This window comes from Antedon mediterranea, chromosome 2 (genome assembly GCF_964355755.1).
Source record: "Antedon mediterranea chromosome 2, ecAntMedi1.1, whole genome shotgun sequence".
In the NCBI taxonomy this organism is placed as follows: Eukaryota; Metazoa; Echinodermata; class Crinoidea; order Comatulida; family Antedonidae; genus Antedon; species Antedon mediterranea.
In genome coordinates, this window is record NC_092671.1 from 17,030,875 (window position 1) to 17,047,628 (window position 16,754).

Here is a 16,754-nt window from a genome sequence, read left to right on the forward strand (position 1 = left end):
TATTTGTATAAATATCAAGTAATTTATTATTATGTTGCTAATTTACACTATTTATTAATTTGCGAAAAATTAGTAAAATTGTAGTAAAATTTAGAAGTTTAAAAAATTAATAATAATTAATAATCCTTAGGCCTACACACTGCCAATGACCAATGCAATGGGGATTATTATAAAACTTATAAAGTAGTAAGGGTACGTAAACACTTCAGCCAGACATGTCACACTACTATTACTAATCAGAACCAGATTTGCATAGTTTTTTATAGGTCTAGGCCCACTACCGTGAAATAGGCCTAGCAAGTCTCAGCAGTAGCCGTGTCAGTTTGGCACAACATTATGCACTTCGGCTGCAATATAATTTGGCTTCCTGTGTAAATGAGCAATTTTAATGAAGCGCCAAGTTTTATTGGATCGGATCATCTTCACCTCCTTGCAGCAATCTTATATTGTTGTACAGCCGAAAGAATACATGATTTAAAATATCATATTTATTAATTCATCAATTTTTTACTCAAGACATTAGGCTCACCACATAGTTTAGCTCTGGCCAGCTGTATTCGTCTGAGCCTAGGCCTACACACATCAGATCAGTCCCAAATAAACTGTGACATGATCATGGGCCATTTTGCTTCTTATATTTATTGCCAGTGTCAGTGAGTGAGTGTATGTTAGCTAGCTAGGCCTAGGCTAGTTCAAATTAATGCAGAGAGGAGGAGAGCCACACAACAGGCCTTCCTACTATAAATTATAAGGCTTAGCCTACTGGGGTAGGCCTAGCTAGGTTATGTAGGCTAGGCCTAGGCCTTAACTAGGTCTTTACTAACCTCCTCTCTCTAGGCTAGCCAGGCCTACTACTATACTAGGCTACTACTAGCCAACTATCTACCTAGGCCTAGCTAGGGGATAGCCTAGTCCCTAGAGTAGGCCTACTCTTTATAGCTAGCCTAGCCTCTAGGCCTAGGCTAGTTAACAAAAACAAGCTATTTATAAATTAAATATCCTCTAAAATAATTCGGAAACTTACGTTGGCTAGTTCATAAAACAATTATTTATACATTACAATTTAACAATATTATTCGATCGTCCGCGACATTATAATACCATCAACCATACGATCGACCAAAAAACCCAGGTCAAAGCAGATAAAAATATTCCGCGTAGTATTCAAATTTGGCGCGTAAAGAGGTGGAGCTATTTTAATCTCGACAACAAGTGACCTTCAGCGGCCCCAAACCTGAATAATATTTAATGAAACCACATTTCATATTTGAGGCCTCTAGGCCTAGATGTTTTTTGCAAAATAAATGTAGAAATATTTATAACAATTTTGCACCTCCCGGCTATCGTAATACAAATTTACATGAAAGAAAAAATGGACATTGCTGCTGTTATCAGTTCTATCACATTCAAACCACCAGCCAGCAACAGGAAATGCCTAATAAAGGCTAAATGAAGGACAATGTATTGTAATATTGTTATTAAATTAATCCTAATCAATTTATTATTATAAAAAAAATCTAATTTAATTACAGACAGTCCTTTTGATAAGAAAAATAGGCGCAACAATCTTTTAATATATAACATTATTAATATTGGTTAAAAAATTAGCAACATAATAAATTACTTGATATTGTATTAATTATTATAGGCCTATATAATTTATGAATTATCAGTATTATTAACTAGGCCTACCTAGCCTGGCTACTAATTTATTTTGCTTTCTTCAATAAAAAATATATTTATTATTAATAATATAAATAATAAATAGGCCTAGTAGTAGGCTACCAGCAGGCTTAAAATAAACTTATCATTTAATATTATATTATTATTAGGCCTGGGCCCCAAGCTATAATTTCAAACACTGACGGCAGTACAACACTCACTCTGAAAATCTGAATATGCAAGGCTAGTCCTAAGGTCTGGTTAGATTAGCTTGATTCACCGGCCCAACGTATAGTGGGAGTCTGCTTTTGTTGGTTGAGATCGACGAGCAGCAACCTAGGCCTAGTCTCTACTCTAGACTCTAGCCTAGCCTAGGCTAGTCTAATAGAGGCCTAGCTAGGCCTCTAGGTCTAGGCCTATTTATGATATATTTTATGAACTGAATTGTTTCCTCTGTTGGTGTTAACAACGCTAACTAAGAAGCTTAACAATATACGTACCAACTATTAAATACACCCATCGATGTAAAATATTCTTATGAATTCCTAAAAAGTAAAAAAAAACAACGTTTTTGGCAGTCAGTTCAGTTAAATCATCCTCAGTGTATTATGACCATCGGTTCAACTTTGCGCGTAATCTGTTCAGGATTCGATTTTGGCGCGGCCACTGAACGTTTGATGTATGGCAGTCACGCCCATAAGCTTTACAACCCAGCCAATCAGATTGTTTGTATATTCAATGAAATGAATAATAATAGATTATGAATATTCATTAGGGAAACCACCAGTTTTTTTTACGGAGCTTCTTCCGCATCTGGTCCATTATAAAAATAAAAGTTAACCAAAGTTGTTAATTATAATAAATACTACAGCGAATAAGTTAATGTATCATGTACATAAAAAATGTTTCATTCAGTTTGTAAATGTGTAATTTTTTATCAAAAAAATCCCCAAAATGCCTCCTAATTTTAAGAAAATAAGGGTTACTTTTATTATAAATATTGATGTTTCATATTATAAATCATATTAGAATCAATTTTACTGTGATCAAGTCTTAAGCTATGTCTACACTATCAAACAAGTGTGCCAAATATGGTAGTGATATGCTTAAATATGGTAGTGATACGACATCATCATGTCCATATATGGGCACATCACATTTTTGTGTCGCATAAAAATGTTGATAATGTAGATAGAGCTTAACATTGGCTATAAAAATCTGTCAATTGTTTTATAAACATCAACAAGATACTATCCAACATTGTCCTTGCAAATCTACTAATATTAAGTTCTAATTTATTAACAATAATGTTGACGATTAATTTATTAAAAAATTGTATTTATGTACAATTTATTAGTTTCCTTTAACTTGTTAATTACACAATAATAATGTAATAGTTACATTCATTATATTTTTAATGCACAAATTTGAAGTAAATGATAAATGCAATTCTTTAAACGCACAGCAAATCAAATTGCCAACTATTAAGTCCTATTTCAGGTTCTGATAATGAAACAGTTTTTGGCATAATAAAAATAATACCATGACGTACTACCATATTATGCAAGTAATACACAGTCAACAAATGATCTTGGATAGAAATATGCAAAAGATTAAATTCTAGTATAATATAATGACCACTTCACCGTTAAGAATCCATCAGAAAATCTGGGTATTATTGGGTTAATAAATCCAAACAGTACACATTATACAGTAGTTGTACTTAATGATATAGTGTGCCCCTAAAAAAAATTGTTTTTCATTTTTTTTAGAATATGCTATTTTAATGTACGCGTCACACAATAGTTATTCACTTTGACCAAAAACTGGATCTAAAAAAAATTATTTACCTGGAAAAATGAAATTTAAAGCCAAAAAACTTAAATTGTCTGTCAGACAATGGTTTTTGGTTAAAATCAAATGTTTCTTTTGTCTTTTTGTAAGTGAAATTATTTTTGTATTTTTTTTTTTACAGAATAGTATAATGGTATAACGTACTTGATATTAATAATTTTTAGGAAAAAATGTTGGGGAAAATACTAATCATAGAAGAATAAACTGAAAATATACTGATATTTATAAACAGCTACATCTACATTTTATATATTAATTTTCGATATATTTTTATATTAAATTTATAAATGTACTGCCATATATATAGACTATAATTACAGTATACTCAATATAAAGTGATTTCTTTCACAAAATAGTGTTATTTTCCAACTAAATTAAAATTAAGTGAAAAAGGTAAATAAATGTTAATAATTAAACTAAAGAGAATAAAATTGTAGTGTAGAAAATATTTAATTTATTGTACAAATAATAAATATTTTAAATGCAATATAACATGGTATACAGTTACACATCATTTCAACAAAATTTCCCAATTCTCCGAGTTCACCTATTGATGTGGTTTAACTTTCACCTCAACACTTCTTTAAGTTGCATATCGAATACTAATTTTAACTTTCTGCATCCTCGAGACAGGAATGCATTTTTTTTTCTTCTAGATGTTTTAATATCACACAGCAGTTCTAGAATGAGAGTTTCACTTCACTCCTGAGATCTACATCAGTTGTTTCTTGACTGGTAATTTATTTCTTTTTGCCTCTCACCAAGCCTCTAGTTGGCGGTACTTATCACATCAATATTGGCTTGGAAACTGGTTGATGGCTGCACTCACTCTGTAAGATAAAAATAAACTTAAATTCTAATAAAAAAAAGACTACAAAAACATGTAAAGACATGTTGCTAATGTCTATAATACAAAATGACCAGAAACACGTCTAGCACTGAAGAAGGCTCAGCTTTCTTCCACTAAGCAGTCTTTATTAGCATGTACTTTACTTATGCACATGTCAATTGTATGACGAAGGGAGAGGTGCGTCATAGATGCGTCATTTAAACATAATTATTAAAGCAGGGGTGCGTTAAAAAACCTAAATGGTATGTCACATCAATGAACAATGGTGCGTCAATGGTATGGCTGTCACTTTACAACCCCCTTTACAACCTATCATGAACACAAGACATCAAAATGGGTGCGTGATGGTCATCAAAAGGTAAGTCAATATTTTTTGACGTAGAGATATTCATACAGTATGACGCACATTGAAAATGACGGATCTCTCCCTGAGGTCGTAAGGTGGGTCATACAATTGACATTGAATGTCGCTTGCCTTTCTAGTAAGGTTTGATCACAAGAACTGCGTAACTGAAGCAGTAATTTTTGTACTCCCAGCTCCTTCAGTTTGATTTGCCTCTCTTTGGCTCCCTCTTCATCCTTCCATACAAGATTTAAGATACAGAAAGTGGCAGCAATTTGTAACTTCACATTCCCATGCAACTGAACAAGAAAATGTATCACAACAATTGATTATTTAATGCTATAATTATACATACAATAGTATTTCAAGTCTTATTAGTTCTAAAGGATTGGTGGATCCAGTATTATATTTAATTTTTAATTTATTTCAATTTGCAATCAACAGCAGCCGCTAGTCAGTTGGCCCGCATGCTAGACAGTTGGGCCAGAAACATTTTTTGCGTATCTTACAGTTGCACATGTTCTGTGTAGGAAACATAGATTGTGAGGAATAATCAAACACAAAGTCAACAGTGTTTTGTTTTTCTTTCAATGCGTAGTCATTTTATTTCTTTAACACTTGTCCGACCTACTTAAAATAAGAATTGTATAGTTAAGGCTGTCAATTGGTTGGCCCTCTCATTCTTACTCTTGTTCCCAAAGATCTTGCTTAAGCTTCTTCCTCACTAGAATGCAACTTAAGGACGTAAGTTGCAACGCAACAAATTCCCCAGTCACAAGCGACAGTTCGAATTTTCTATAGCTTTTGATTGGTCAATTTGATTGCGTTGTGGCTTACGTTCTTGCGTCACATCATAGTGTGGGATCCAAGCTTTACAATGTATACTGGCATGTATTGATATTAACATTCAGATACACTTACCATATAGTTGGTGATTTTCTTAAGAATATCTTCATTCGACATAATAAAGTTTTTAGCAGTTATGCCATCTGCAATATTTGCTAGAATACATAATGTCTGTAAGATTAAAAATAATTATAATAATAATTATAAATAAAATTAGTATAACTTTAAAATGTCATTATTGCAAAGCCTCACTCCATAGTCATAGTAATTTGTATATTCTCATTGGCTAACATGGTCCCTTTTAACAAGGTTTTTTAATCACTTCATAATAATGAATAATTGCTTTAGAAGCCAACATTGCATTAATTGCTTTAGAAGCAAACATTCCACTAAATGCTTTAGAAGCCAACATTGATCTTTCAGACTGTGGGTCTAGAAAATAGTGTTCTTGTCTATGGTGTCCCTCAATCGGTCATTGAAAATCATAGGAAAAAATGTGGCACTTACCTGTTCTTTGACACATGGTGGATGATCTTCTTCCAGAATAATGATCACTACCGCTATGATGTCTTGCCCATGTACTTCCATGATAGAATCAATGTCCTGAAAAAAACAACAATTTGTAAATATAAATGTGTTATGAATCATCTTGGAACGGAAACAATTTGGACTATAGACACACTAATACAGACATAGAGAGCAACTACAGAGCAGCCACAGAGCAGCCTTAATGATCAGTACACCAGCAGTGATTTCCTATTTTTTTATAATAATATAGCTCATTACACAGTCCCTATTGCATTCTAGTTTGATATTCATTTACTATTACCCCATATCAGTAAGTGGCCAAGCTGTTAAGAGAGTGGAACTGTATCTATGTTCGAGGCTCACTCACTCCATGGTTCTGATGGTAGAATAAATCTTCTCGGATAAGGTGTACACAAAATGTTATTTTAACTTTAAAGAACCTAGTACAGAACCGAGACAGTAGGGTTACCCAAGTACTAGTTCACACAGCCACTGTCACCTTAATTGGCTGCATTGACCCTGTGTAGTTGAAAAGTGTAACATCCAGGTCGACAGCACCATGAGCAATGATCCATCCGTTGAAGGGGCACTTTGGACTCGTGCATTAACATTATTACATTATCACTCATTCATTTGTTGTATTATAATGTATAATAAAAATAAATCTGGGGACAAAATGTTTTAAATAACATCTAATTTAGAAACACTATACATTGACATGTTGCTGTCCAGAAAACACTTACTGGTTTTGTTGACAACAAATTTCTGAGCAAACCTAACGTTTTCATGATGATGTCAACGTTAGAATCAGAGAGCAACTTAAACAATTGGGCGTTGCCAAGTTTAGTCAGGATCCTGTTCTTTATCTCTTGCTTTGATTGGAATGCCATATTCTGAAAAAAAAAAAGTTAATAATAATACTAGTGCATGCCATGTGACCCACAATCGTCCAAACCAATGACAGTAATTGATTTAGGGTGATTATATAATACTATTTATTTAGCAAGTTAAAAAAGTATGTAGTTTACCAGGAGCAATGGACATGAGCCCAAACAGAGTACTCGAGTTAATACATTCAATACAGTAAATAAATACATAATTCACTTTTCCCTAAAACAATGTAATAAAAATATCATAAAATCTAGATATACAATATACTTATGTTACTTGAAAATTCAATTACTTAAAAAAAGTGAATATAAAAACAACGACTGAATGTATTCTAATATGAATTTATTTCAGAATATTCCCAAGGGCAAATATCTTTTGATCAGAAATGAAAACACACACACACATAAAATGATTGATTGATTGATTGATTGAAAACTGACTGATAAATAAGTAATCAGTAAAAAATGATTGATCTAAACTTAGGCAAACTGCTTACCATTAATCCCCACACCCCATTCAGTCGCAGAGCAGGGTTTAAATCCTCAGTAAGCCTACACAGAAGGTTTACAGCTCCAGCTTCTACTATCCTCTGAAAGATTAGTCAAAGAATAGCATATTTATATAGTCTTATTATTATTGACATAAGTATTGACAAATGTAGACTATTCTTAAAACCTATTATAGAAAAACTATTGGTCAGATGTTTGGCCTATTCGAGGTAATTTGTACATATTGAGAGTAATTCTCTGGTGGAACTCTAATCAAAATCCTCCAGATCACTAGTCTAATTTTCATACTTCTAGACCACCATGCTTGCCCTGATGGGTAGGGGTTAGATTTGAGCCCAAGTAAGCAGCGGGCACATGCACCAATAGGATGATACTTATTACAACTACTGTGGAGTAGCTGCCTAACGCAAAGTTACACCACACCACAGTATTTATACAATTTATTTCCTTTCTCTAGAATTCGCATGCTTCTTAAGAATGAAGTTTGTGTGAATTCATACCTCTTTGCTTGGTGAAAATTCCAACAATAAATTGCAGAGAGTGGAAGAAGCGACAACCAACACATCAGCGTTACCGGGTGAACTAAGCAACTGAAAATAAAATTCCATATGTTTTGCTTTTGCCATATTCTTATTATTTAATATTTTCTCCACATTGTAATGACAAGGGGAACTGTCCAAAAACCAAATTCAATATCAATAATATGTTATTATTATATAGCGCATTTAAATGATTCACATTATTACCGCGGTCATTTTTTATCGACCACGTATGGAAACATACTTCCATAATGTTGCATCTAGTAATCAGCGCAGTTTGTGCTTTGACCTTACCAACCAGGTACCTACAGTATTTGTACACCTGGGTGGAGAGAGCCAAACATAAGTGTCTTGTCTAAGGATCCAAGTAATACAATGAGCATTGGAATTGAACTCCCGAACTTGCGATCATTTATAAGTATCAATAAAAACTACCGTTTCGGTGATCATATGACATGGTATAAAAAACAAAATATCTTTTAGCTTTAATATTTTTTAAATTATGCTATTAATAAATGGAATAAATTGTTGTAAATTTTGTACCTCCATTAATGGTTTCCAGACTTCATGGTCTTTAAAACTTGTTCTCAGTTGTTGTACTGAACGTGATAAACTATGCAAACACCTACAGTACAAACATTTTCAATAAGTTTTAAACTCTTCCACAATACAATCTCACTTTCAACACAAATTATATTTGTGTAAAATAAATATAAAAATATCTTCAAAAACAATGATGAGTTTAACTTACCTGGATAAACCACCAATAGTCTATTCTCCCCGAAGAGCGAGAATAACTTTTAAAATTAGAAAATAAACACCCCCATGGTGTAGTCCATGAACCACGCCCATAAGCCATCATTATTTTCTTTTCGAGTTATAACTTACATAGTGTATTTTCTGTTTATTCAGGTAAGCTAGGCACGAAGATAGACTAGAATATTTATTTTTCTATCTGACCATCTTACCTAACTGCTGCCAGTTGTACTTTAGTGTTGTTATCAGCCAGGCCTAGCTCAATCTCCTCCATTAAATTTTCAGTCTGAATTATCTGAAACAAGCAACAAAACTTTATTTTTTAGAAAGATTCTATTCTATAAAAGTTTTTATATGGCGCCCTACAAAGAACAGAGTGCCTAACAATACTAAGTAATTAATTAAAAAGAAAAGTTTTAAGTTGCCGAATTCGCTCCTCTCAAATCAAAGACAATTTAATAATAATTAAAATATCCTAGATCTCATACATGCTTAATATATTTTATACATAACACAATATGCACTGTCAGGATTTTAACACAGTGGTACTAAGGGGAAGAAAATGTTCTTCATTCAATAAAATAATTACTTTTTTGCGAATATCTTCATCGTTTGCTCCAAGGGATGCAAATACTTTGAATGCAGCTTGCTTTAGATTGGAAACATCTTTGCTATTCATACTCTAAAAATACAAAACAAAGCCAATAATTTAATCGGTCTATGCATTTTTAGCATAAATAAATTAAATATTAGTTATTTTTGTACTATAAAACACAACTCCACAACTAAAATCAATATCTAAGGCTAAAATATTATCTTTGCCAGTTCATTTATACATTTTCCTTTTTTGAAATTCTGGAAATCATGCCTTCAATCAAATTATCCATCATCTATGGTGTGCCATCATTGCAAAAAATGTTTAGAAATTATACACTATATATATGCATTATAGTACAATGTTATTTTTATAAATTTATACTTTCACTTACAGTGTTTACACTTTTTGTGCACTGATCTTCATTCACTTTTAAGTATGTTGCTAATGTTGTGATGAGATGGTCTGTGAAACTGGCTGTCCATTGCAAGTCCAGGTCTTCTTCAATAAGATAGGCTAGTGTCTCGGCGCCCTCAACACGCTCCTCGGTCGTCATGTCTTTCTTGCACATTCGAACCAATGTAGGTAGAGCCTGAGAATATTACAATTAATTGTTGCTGTAAAGCTCTGTCTACACTATCAAACTAGTTTGACAAAAAAAGTGTGCCCAAATATGGTAGTGATATGCTCAAATATGGTAGTGATGACATCCATATATTATATGGGCATGTCACATTTTTTTTCACATAACGTTTGATGGCTTTAGTTATGGGTCACATACTTGCTGTTGATGTGGAAAGCAATGAGGGAAAACTTGTTTGTTCATGAATGTTGTCTGGTTTCTGTGTACTGTACATGTAAACTGACAAGCATCAGCTTCTTTTGGTGCTATTGAGCGTTTTAATTGTGAATTGTATAAAAAAAAAAAAAAAAATTACTTTCTATATAATCTTTGAAATGTCTGTACACTTCTGAAGTGTTGTTAAATGTATTTATATTATTAAATTTAAAAATAAGAAATGAAAAAACTTTTTAGTTCAGAATATAAGGTGAATGACTGAAATAGATGTACAGAAGTTGATCCAGGAGAAGCAGGCACCCTTTTTAAGTTCACCCAACCACACATGGATGCATCCCTGACATAATCATTGTTATTAAAACAGCAGGGATCTATCAACTTTTATAATAACAATATGTGGTCATTAACCATTGCTTTATAAACAAAATTGGTTGGAGTCAGTGAAAAAATAGATTATGTTCCCATACTAGCGATTGCAATACAATTTCCTCAACTAAATGTTAAACATACCCTCATAGGAATAATGTCGGTATCAGGTCGAAGAGCTCCAACTTTACGAATGTAACTCAAACTGAAAAAAAAGTATAGAAAGACATTGAGTTTTCCAGATTTGTTTTGGGCAGAATGGTATATTATTTTTCTTTCTTGTAGCATAATAATATGCCTTACCATTTTGCTGCAGTGAGTTGCATTTTCACTGGCTTGTTCCTTGCAAGAAGACTGTTAAAATGATGGTACAGTGGTTCTCCATTGTATGATGCTGAAAAGAAAGACACAGGTGGTTAAACCAAACAAAATACTGTTTTTCAATATAGGTTTAAAAATGAAATTTATTCTTTCTAGCAGATAATTAGGTGATCATTTAGAATAAAATGATCACCTATTGTTATTGTATAAAATCTTTATTAGGTGATCATTTAGAGTCACGTTATAAAAATGATCACCTATAATTCATTGAAGTGACGAATTAAATTCTAGTTTCTATATTATGATTATCAATTAGTGACACTCTTCCAACAATAACAAAAACTCCTGGTACTAAACTATGATTTGACATTTGACCGCAGAATCCTGGGATTGGGAAGTAAGGTACAACAACAAAACAAACATTTTTCTAACCTGATGCAACTCTTGATGACACTTGTTGATTCTCGTAACACATCGCAGCAAAACAACAAAGGGCTGGCAACTGAACCTGAATAATACATTTTTAAAAGGAAAATTGAAAAAGGGTTTGTTCCAGTTCCAGCAAATATATTGATAAAAAAAGGAATTGTATTCCAAACATTTGTGTCATAAAATAATAATTTCAATGTTCTGGTATTCAACCAAATAACAACATCAACAACAATTATAACATAACAATTTGGCTATTAACAGTGTGTTGGATGTTAAACTACTGATCGTGAGATCATAGGTTCAAATCAAATGCTTGTAGCATTTCTTGTATCCTTAAGCTTTGTCTACACTATCAAATTTTATGTGACAAAACTGTGCCAATTACTTTGACATTATGGAAGTATGTTTCAATACATGTTTGATCTGAATTAACCAGGGTAACAATATGTACAGAACTTATAAATTTAGGATATTATACTTATAATAATAATGTTCAAGTCACAGACGACATTTACCTTCGGTACATTACTTGACAGGAGTGGCGACAGTGCCTGAACCGATCCATGTTGAAGTAAAATCAGTTGATGCTCATGGGTCTAAAGAGATAAATTGAGATATAATGTATATAAAAAAATATCAATTTATAAAATAGGAAATCTGTGGAAGGCAATCATTGGCAAAAATACAATTACAAACATACAATGTTTGTTTGTTTGTTTCATTTATTTATTTTCCACACTAAAAAAGAACAGATATTTATACTTTAGAAAAAAAAAAAAGAAAACAATGTGTGAAAGGAGATCAAAAAAAGTAAAAAATACTTTAAGCATTGACCACCAGTAAGCAGTTGTCAACATGACAAGGAAACTAATAACTCTAAAATATTGACAAAAACAAATATTAAAAAATAATTATAATAACATTGAATGTTATCAAATAATTATGCCATAAAAATTAAAACTAACTAATACAAGGTTATTTACTATAATATCAACAATAACAGATTTTTAAAAAAAAGATAAATTATGAAATGTAGTCGTTAATGAGTGATTTCTTAAAGGTGATTTTAAAACTGGCTATGAATTTCTTAGATTTTAGCTGAATTGGTAGTTCCCATAATTTGGGGCCAATATATAGTATTCGTGGAAATACACAATGTACTCCTTTTCTGCGACTATGTTGCATGTTTCTGCGAGTATATATTTTCACAAATACATTGTATGTTAGTAATTATATTTTTGGCGGTGTTTGCCTTTCAAAGAATTACATCAAAGAGAACAGACATTAAAAAAACAATAGTCAGACCAAGAATAATTACCACATACGGTAAAAGACAATATTATAATACAATGCTTTGGTCGTTCTGTTTTTACTTTCGGAAGGAAACATTCTTTTACTTGTCTTAAATTGTATCTAGATTTAGGCGATATTGGCAAAATATGGTGTAGTCTATGGAAAGGGTGTTTGAGTTTCTGAAAGTAATCCTTGCACAGTCTAGTTCGGCATTCACAAAGCACAGCACACTGGGCCATAGCTTTGTTGTAGCTGAGCTCTAGAAACATCATTCATTCATTCAGAGTGCTTGTGCTGGGGAAAATGAGCCCTTGTAATTAATCATAGGCCTAGTGAAATCATCTTCCTGCAGATGTTACCAACAGTCTAATTCTGGCCATTTATTAAATTTACCTTACAACAGTGGGCCAAAATACTCGCAACATTTTCTTGCGTAGATAATGATCTTGAAAGTAACTGTATCAAATGCGGTATGATAGTTGCATCCTGAAAAGAACAATAATAAAACTATTTTGTTTTGGTTTTTGAACTGATAACGTAGTTATGATAACAAACAGAATAACTTGTATTCCTTTCTATAGTAAGAAAACAATTAATAAATAAATTGACAAATTTACCTCGTACAAAATATTGATTGGAGCAACAGGGCTTGTGAATATCAAACGTAGAAATCTAAGACATGCTTCAACTAGCTTCAAATCTGAATGGGCCAATCCTAGATAAACAATACAACAATCAAAATGTTATTGTATATGTTTTCCACTTTATAGAAATATTTAAATTTATTTCATAGATAAAAATTTAGTTTCTTTATTTTCAGTGGTAAGTTAACTTGTGACTTTTTTTAGTGTATAAAAAGCAATTTTGCCCTTGATTATGATATGAAATTCCCAGTTATTATCTATTTATTTAAGATGTATTGTCCCCCAAAAACATTAACAATGGTATTAATTAAATCAGACTTTGAATATGTAATTTTGTAGTGTTAATAAAGTTAATTGATTCCGTAGAAGAAAAACGGTAAAAAATTTTGATTTCACTTATAAAAAGACAAAATAAATTCAACCAGAATCCCACTGGCTGGCAGCAAATTTTACAATTTTTTGCTTTAAATTACGTTTTTTTTTCAGATAAATATATTTTTTGTCGATCCAATTTTGGTCAAGGTGGATAACTATTATGTGAGATTAAATGGCATATTCAACAACAAAAAGTGTATAAATTATTTTTCAGGGGGACAATAAATTTTTAAAAATGTATTTTTTCTTTATTTTCAGTAGTTTTTTTCTGTATAAAAAGCAACTTGATTATGATATTAAATTATAATTTAAAATATTTTAATATCAAGCAACTGACCACGAAGAGCAACGGGCAAGGCACCATCTTCTACCAGTGCTCGTCTGTTTGCTTCTCCTCCTCTTGCTAGGGTTCCAAGAACCACAGCACATTCCACAAGGATTTTAGCCGGCATGGTCTCATTACCCAACAGTTGCAGAAGTCTGTTAAAAATTTATATTAAATACATTATTAATATTATTATTATTATTATACGAGTCATTGGTTTTGTTTAAAAGGATATTTAATATGGAGTTTTACTGGTTCTCCAGATATAGAGTTTTGACTCTTTGACATTTGCATACATAATGCAAAGAGGACTTTCTCAGACCCACCCTAACATTTGACCACAAGATACACCCATGCTCCTTTTTACTAATAATTAGTGCACTTTATTGTATGACCCACTATACGACCCCTGGGAGAGGTGTGTCATGGGTGCATCATTTATAAATAGTTATTGACGCAGTGGTGCGTAAAAAAAAAATAGATTGTACATCACATCAATGCGCAATGGTGTGTCAATGTTACTTTACCACCCACCATATTATGAACAACATGGTCAAAACGAGTGCGTCATGGTCACCTAACTAAAGGTAAGTCACATTTTTTATGTAGGGGTGTGTCATGGTATTCATAAGGTATGAAGCACATCGGACAAATGGCACACCTCTCCCAGGGGTAGCATAGTGGGTCATTCAACTGACATGTGCATAAATGGAGAGTAGCCGGCTCTCACAACAATTGAAAGCACACAATTCCACTGTATGAATAGAGTGAAAGGAACCTACCTCGGAACAGCACCACATAACATAATCACTGTCTTTTGCTTGTTGCTTCCAATCACCAAATTTTTAACTTGGCTGAAAAAAAAATGTTGCCACACCGCACATTTACATTTACATACTCTATTTGCAATATTTGTGTACAAAATAATGGGATTTTACTGGTTAATTTGAACTATCCTCCAATTGATAAGAAAGTGATTCTCTTTTAAAATCATGTTTAGGGTCACTCTCTATAACCTAGGTTAAATAAAAACTAACCAATAAATGCATTCCACTGACAGTTTTAGCCCTATATTATAGTTTTTCTTTTGGTGTTCCATAGAAATGAAAATATTAAACATAGAGTATGTAAAATTTTCGAACAGTTTGTGAGAAACACATCACTAAAAGTAATCTATTTAAAGGATTTATTTGTTACTTTTTATGCGATTCTCCTAGCTAGGTCTATTTCTGTGTGTGTGGTATTCATGATATAGTTAGAAACAAATTTGGGGTTGAAAAAAAGACAGGCTGGTGCGAAACAGAACTAGCACCGTATTATATGCATCATATGGACAGTTTGTCTATAAATTGTATCTCAGAATTAACTCACCGAATATTACACAACAACTGCTGTTGATCATTAACATGAAGATTGTCAACATAATGTTGCCCTGTAGCAATGTCCTGAAAATATTTTTTAAATAATTAAATTGTTTTATGTCAATGTTCATTATTACAGTATTAATTATTTGTCAATTAAAATCAAAAAGGGGATGGACAGCAATTGTTATTTCTTCTGTTTTTACATAAGATTAATAAATAAATGAGGAGGGATGCAACTACTTTAAAAAAGTATATGAACAATAATAATAATAATGCGCTGCTCTTAACATTGATTTGGTCCAATAAAACGTATCGGGAATTAATTTTTGTACAGTACACTATCTTAAGAAAATAATAAATATATGAGAACAATATACACACCAAACAAATTACACAAACGAACAATAAATTAATTAAACAAAACCAAATTATCTAGTAATGGTGTTGTTGACTGCTGTAATTGACTTCGGGATAAATGATTTGGAATAACGGGTTGTTCACACGGTGGGATTGAAGTCGGATTAATGATGGAAGAAAATTATATTCTTTAAAGAGGGGATGAAAAGGTAAGTTTTTCATTCATTGTCATAGACCTAGAGGCTAGTGAAAAGAAGAAAATCATTTTGCAAGTGAAGCATGTATTAATGCCTAGAGCTAGTAGTAGGGGCCTACTCTTCTGTGGCTGGGCCTAGCTAGAGGTCTCAGTCTAGGCTAGCAAGCAAAAGGCTAGGCCTAGCCTTAGGCTTAATTTAATATTTTACACAAACAACAAATAAATTAAAATTATAAATAATAAATTATGAAATTTTGGTCCTGTACTTAAGAGACATTTCTATTAATTATGTTTACTACATTATTGCTAGGATAGTATCAAGTAAGTATTAAAAAAGAAAACTAACTAAAATACTATACTAAGCTAAGCCCAGGATTAACGTCTCTCTAGCCTCTCCGACTATTTACTCCACCAGGAGTCGGTTTGCAGCCTCAAGGCTCGCGTACAAAAGGCTCAAGTAGGCTGGCCTAGCCTAGCTTCATTGACATTAGCAACTGTTAAAACTCCCTAATTTATTGTATGTCAGCAAGATTATTTATCTTACCATGTTTCAATACTACTTCTTGGTTGTGTATATCTTATTAAATCAGTACATATTACGATAAACAAGAGTATTACACTGCAAGAATTACAATAGTTACAAAACTATTGGAACCACGAGATCAAGGACAAGTTCAGTTTTCTGAATTGCAGCGACATCTATAGTTAGGCCAAAGAATATATCACAAGAATGAGTAATCCGCGATTTTCCCTGTAACAGTAATATTGTCCATGTGGTAGGGCGCCGCCATAAGTGTGGATGTATCTGGGATGTATACAACTTTTTGTGACGGTTTCACTAATCAAAAGCTGGACCACCAGTAGTATTTTCATGATAAAAAATGTTATCAACTACATGCCAACATCATG

General features: G+C 32.4%; 1 protein-coding gene across 1 annotated transcript; it reads right to left on the reverse strand.

The window, feature by feature from the left end:
• Positions 1-2,647: 2,647 nt before the first annotated feature.
• LOC140040603 (armadillo repeat-containing protein 8-like) lies at positions 2,648-16,537 on the reverse strand. The gene is made up of 21 exons (XM_072086656.1): positions 16,390-16,537; positions 15,300-15,373; positions 14,711-14,782; positions 13,941-14,083; positions 13,202-13,299; positions 12,978-13,070; positions 11,807-11,887; positions 11,292-11,367; positions 10,842-10,932; positions 10,683-10,743; positions 9,768-9,965; positions 9,368-9,460; positions 8,991-9,073; positions 8,566-8,647; positions 7,984-8,073; positions 7,471-7,563; positions 6,827-6,976; positions 6,063-6,158; positions 5,631-5,726; positions 4,842-5,008; positions 2,648-4,346 (listed from the first exon to the last, which is right to left on the reverse strand). Exons 1-21 carry the CDS (start codon positions 16,390-16,392, stop codon positions 4,307-4,309), a joined length of 1,980 nt encoding a protein of 659 aa, XP_071942757.1. The 5' UTR covers positions 16,393-16,537; the 3' UTR covers positions 2,648-4,306.
• Positions 16,538-16,754: the final 217 nt, after the last annotated feature.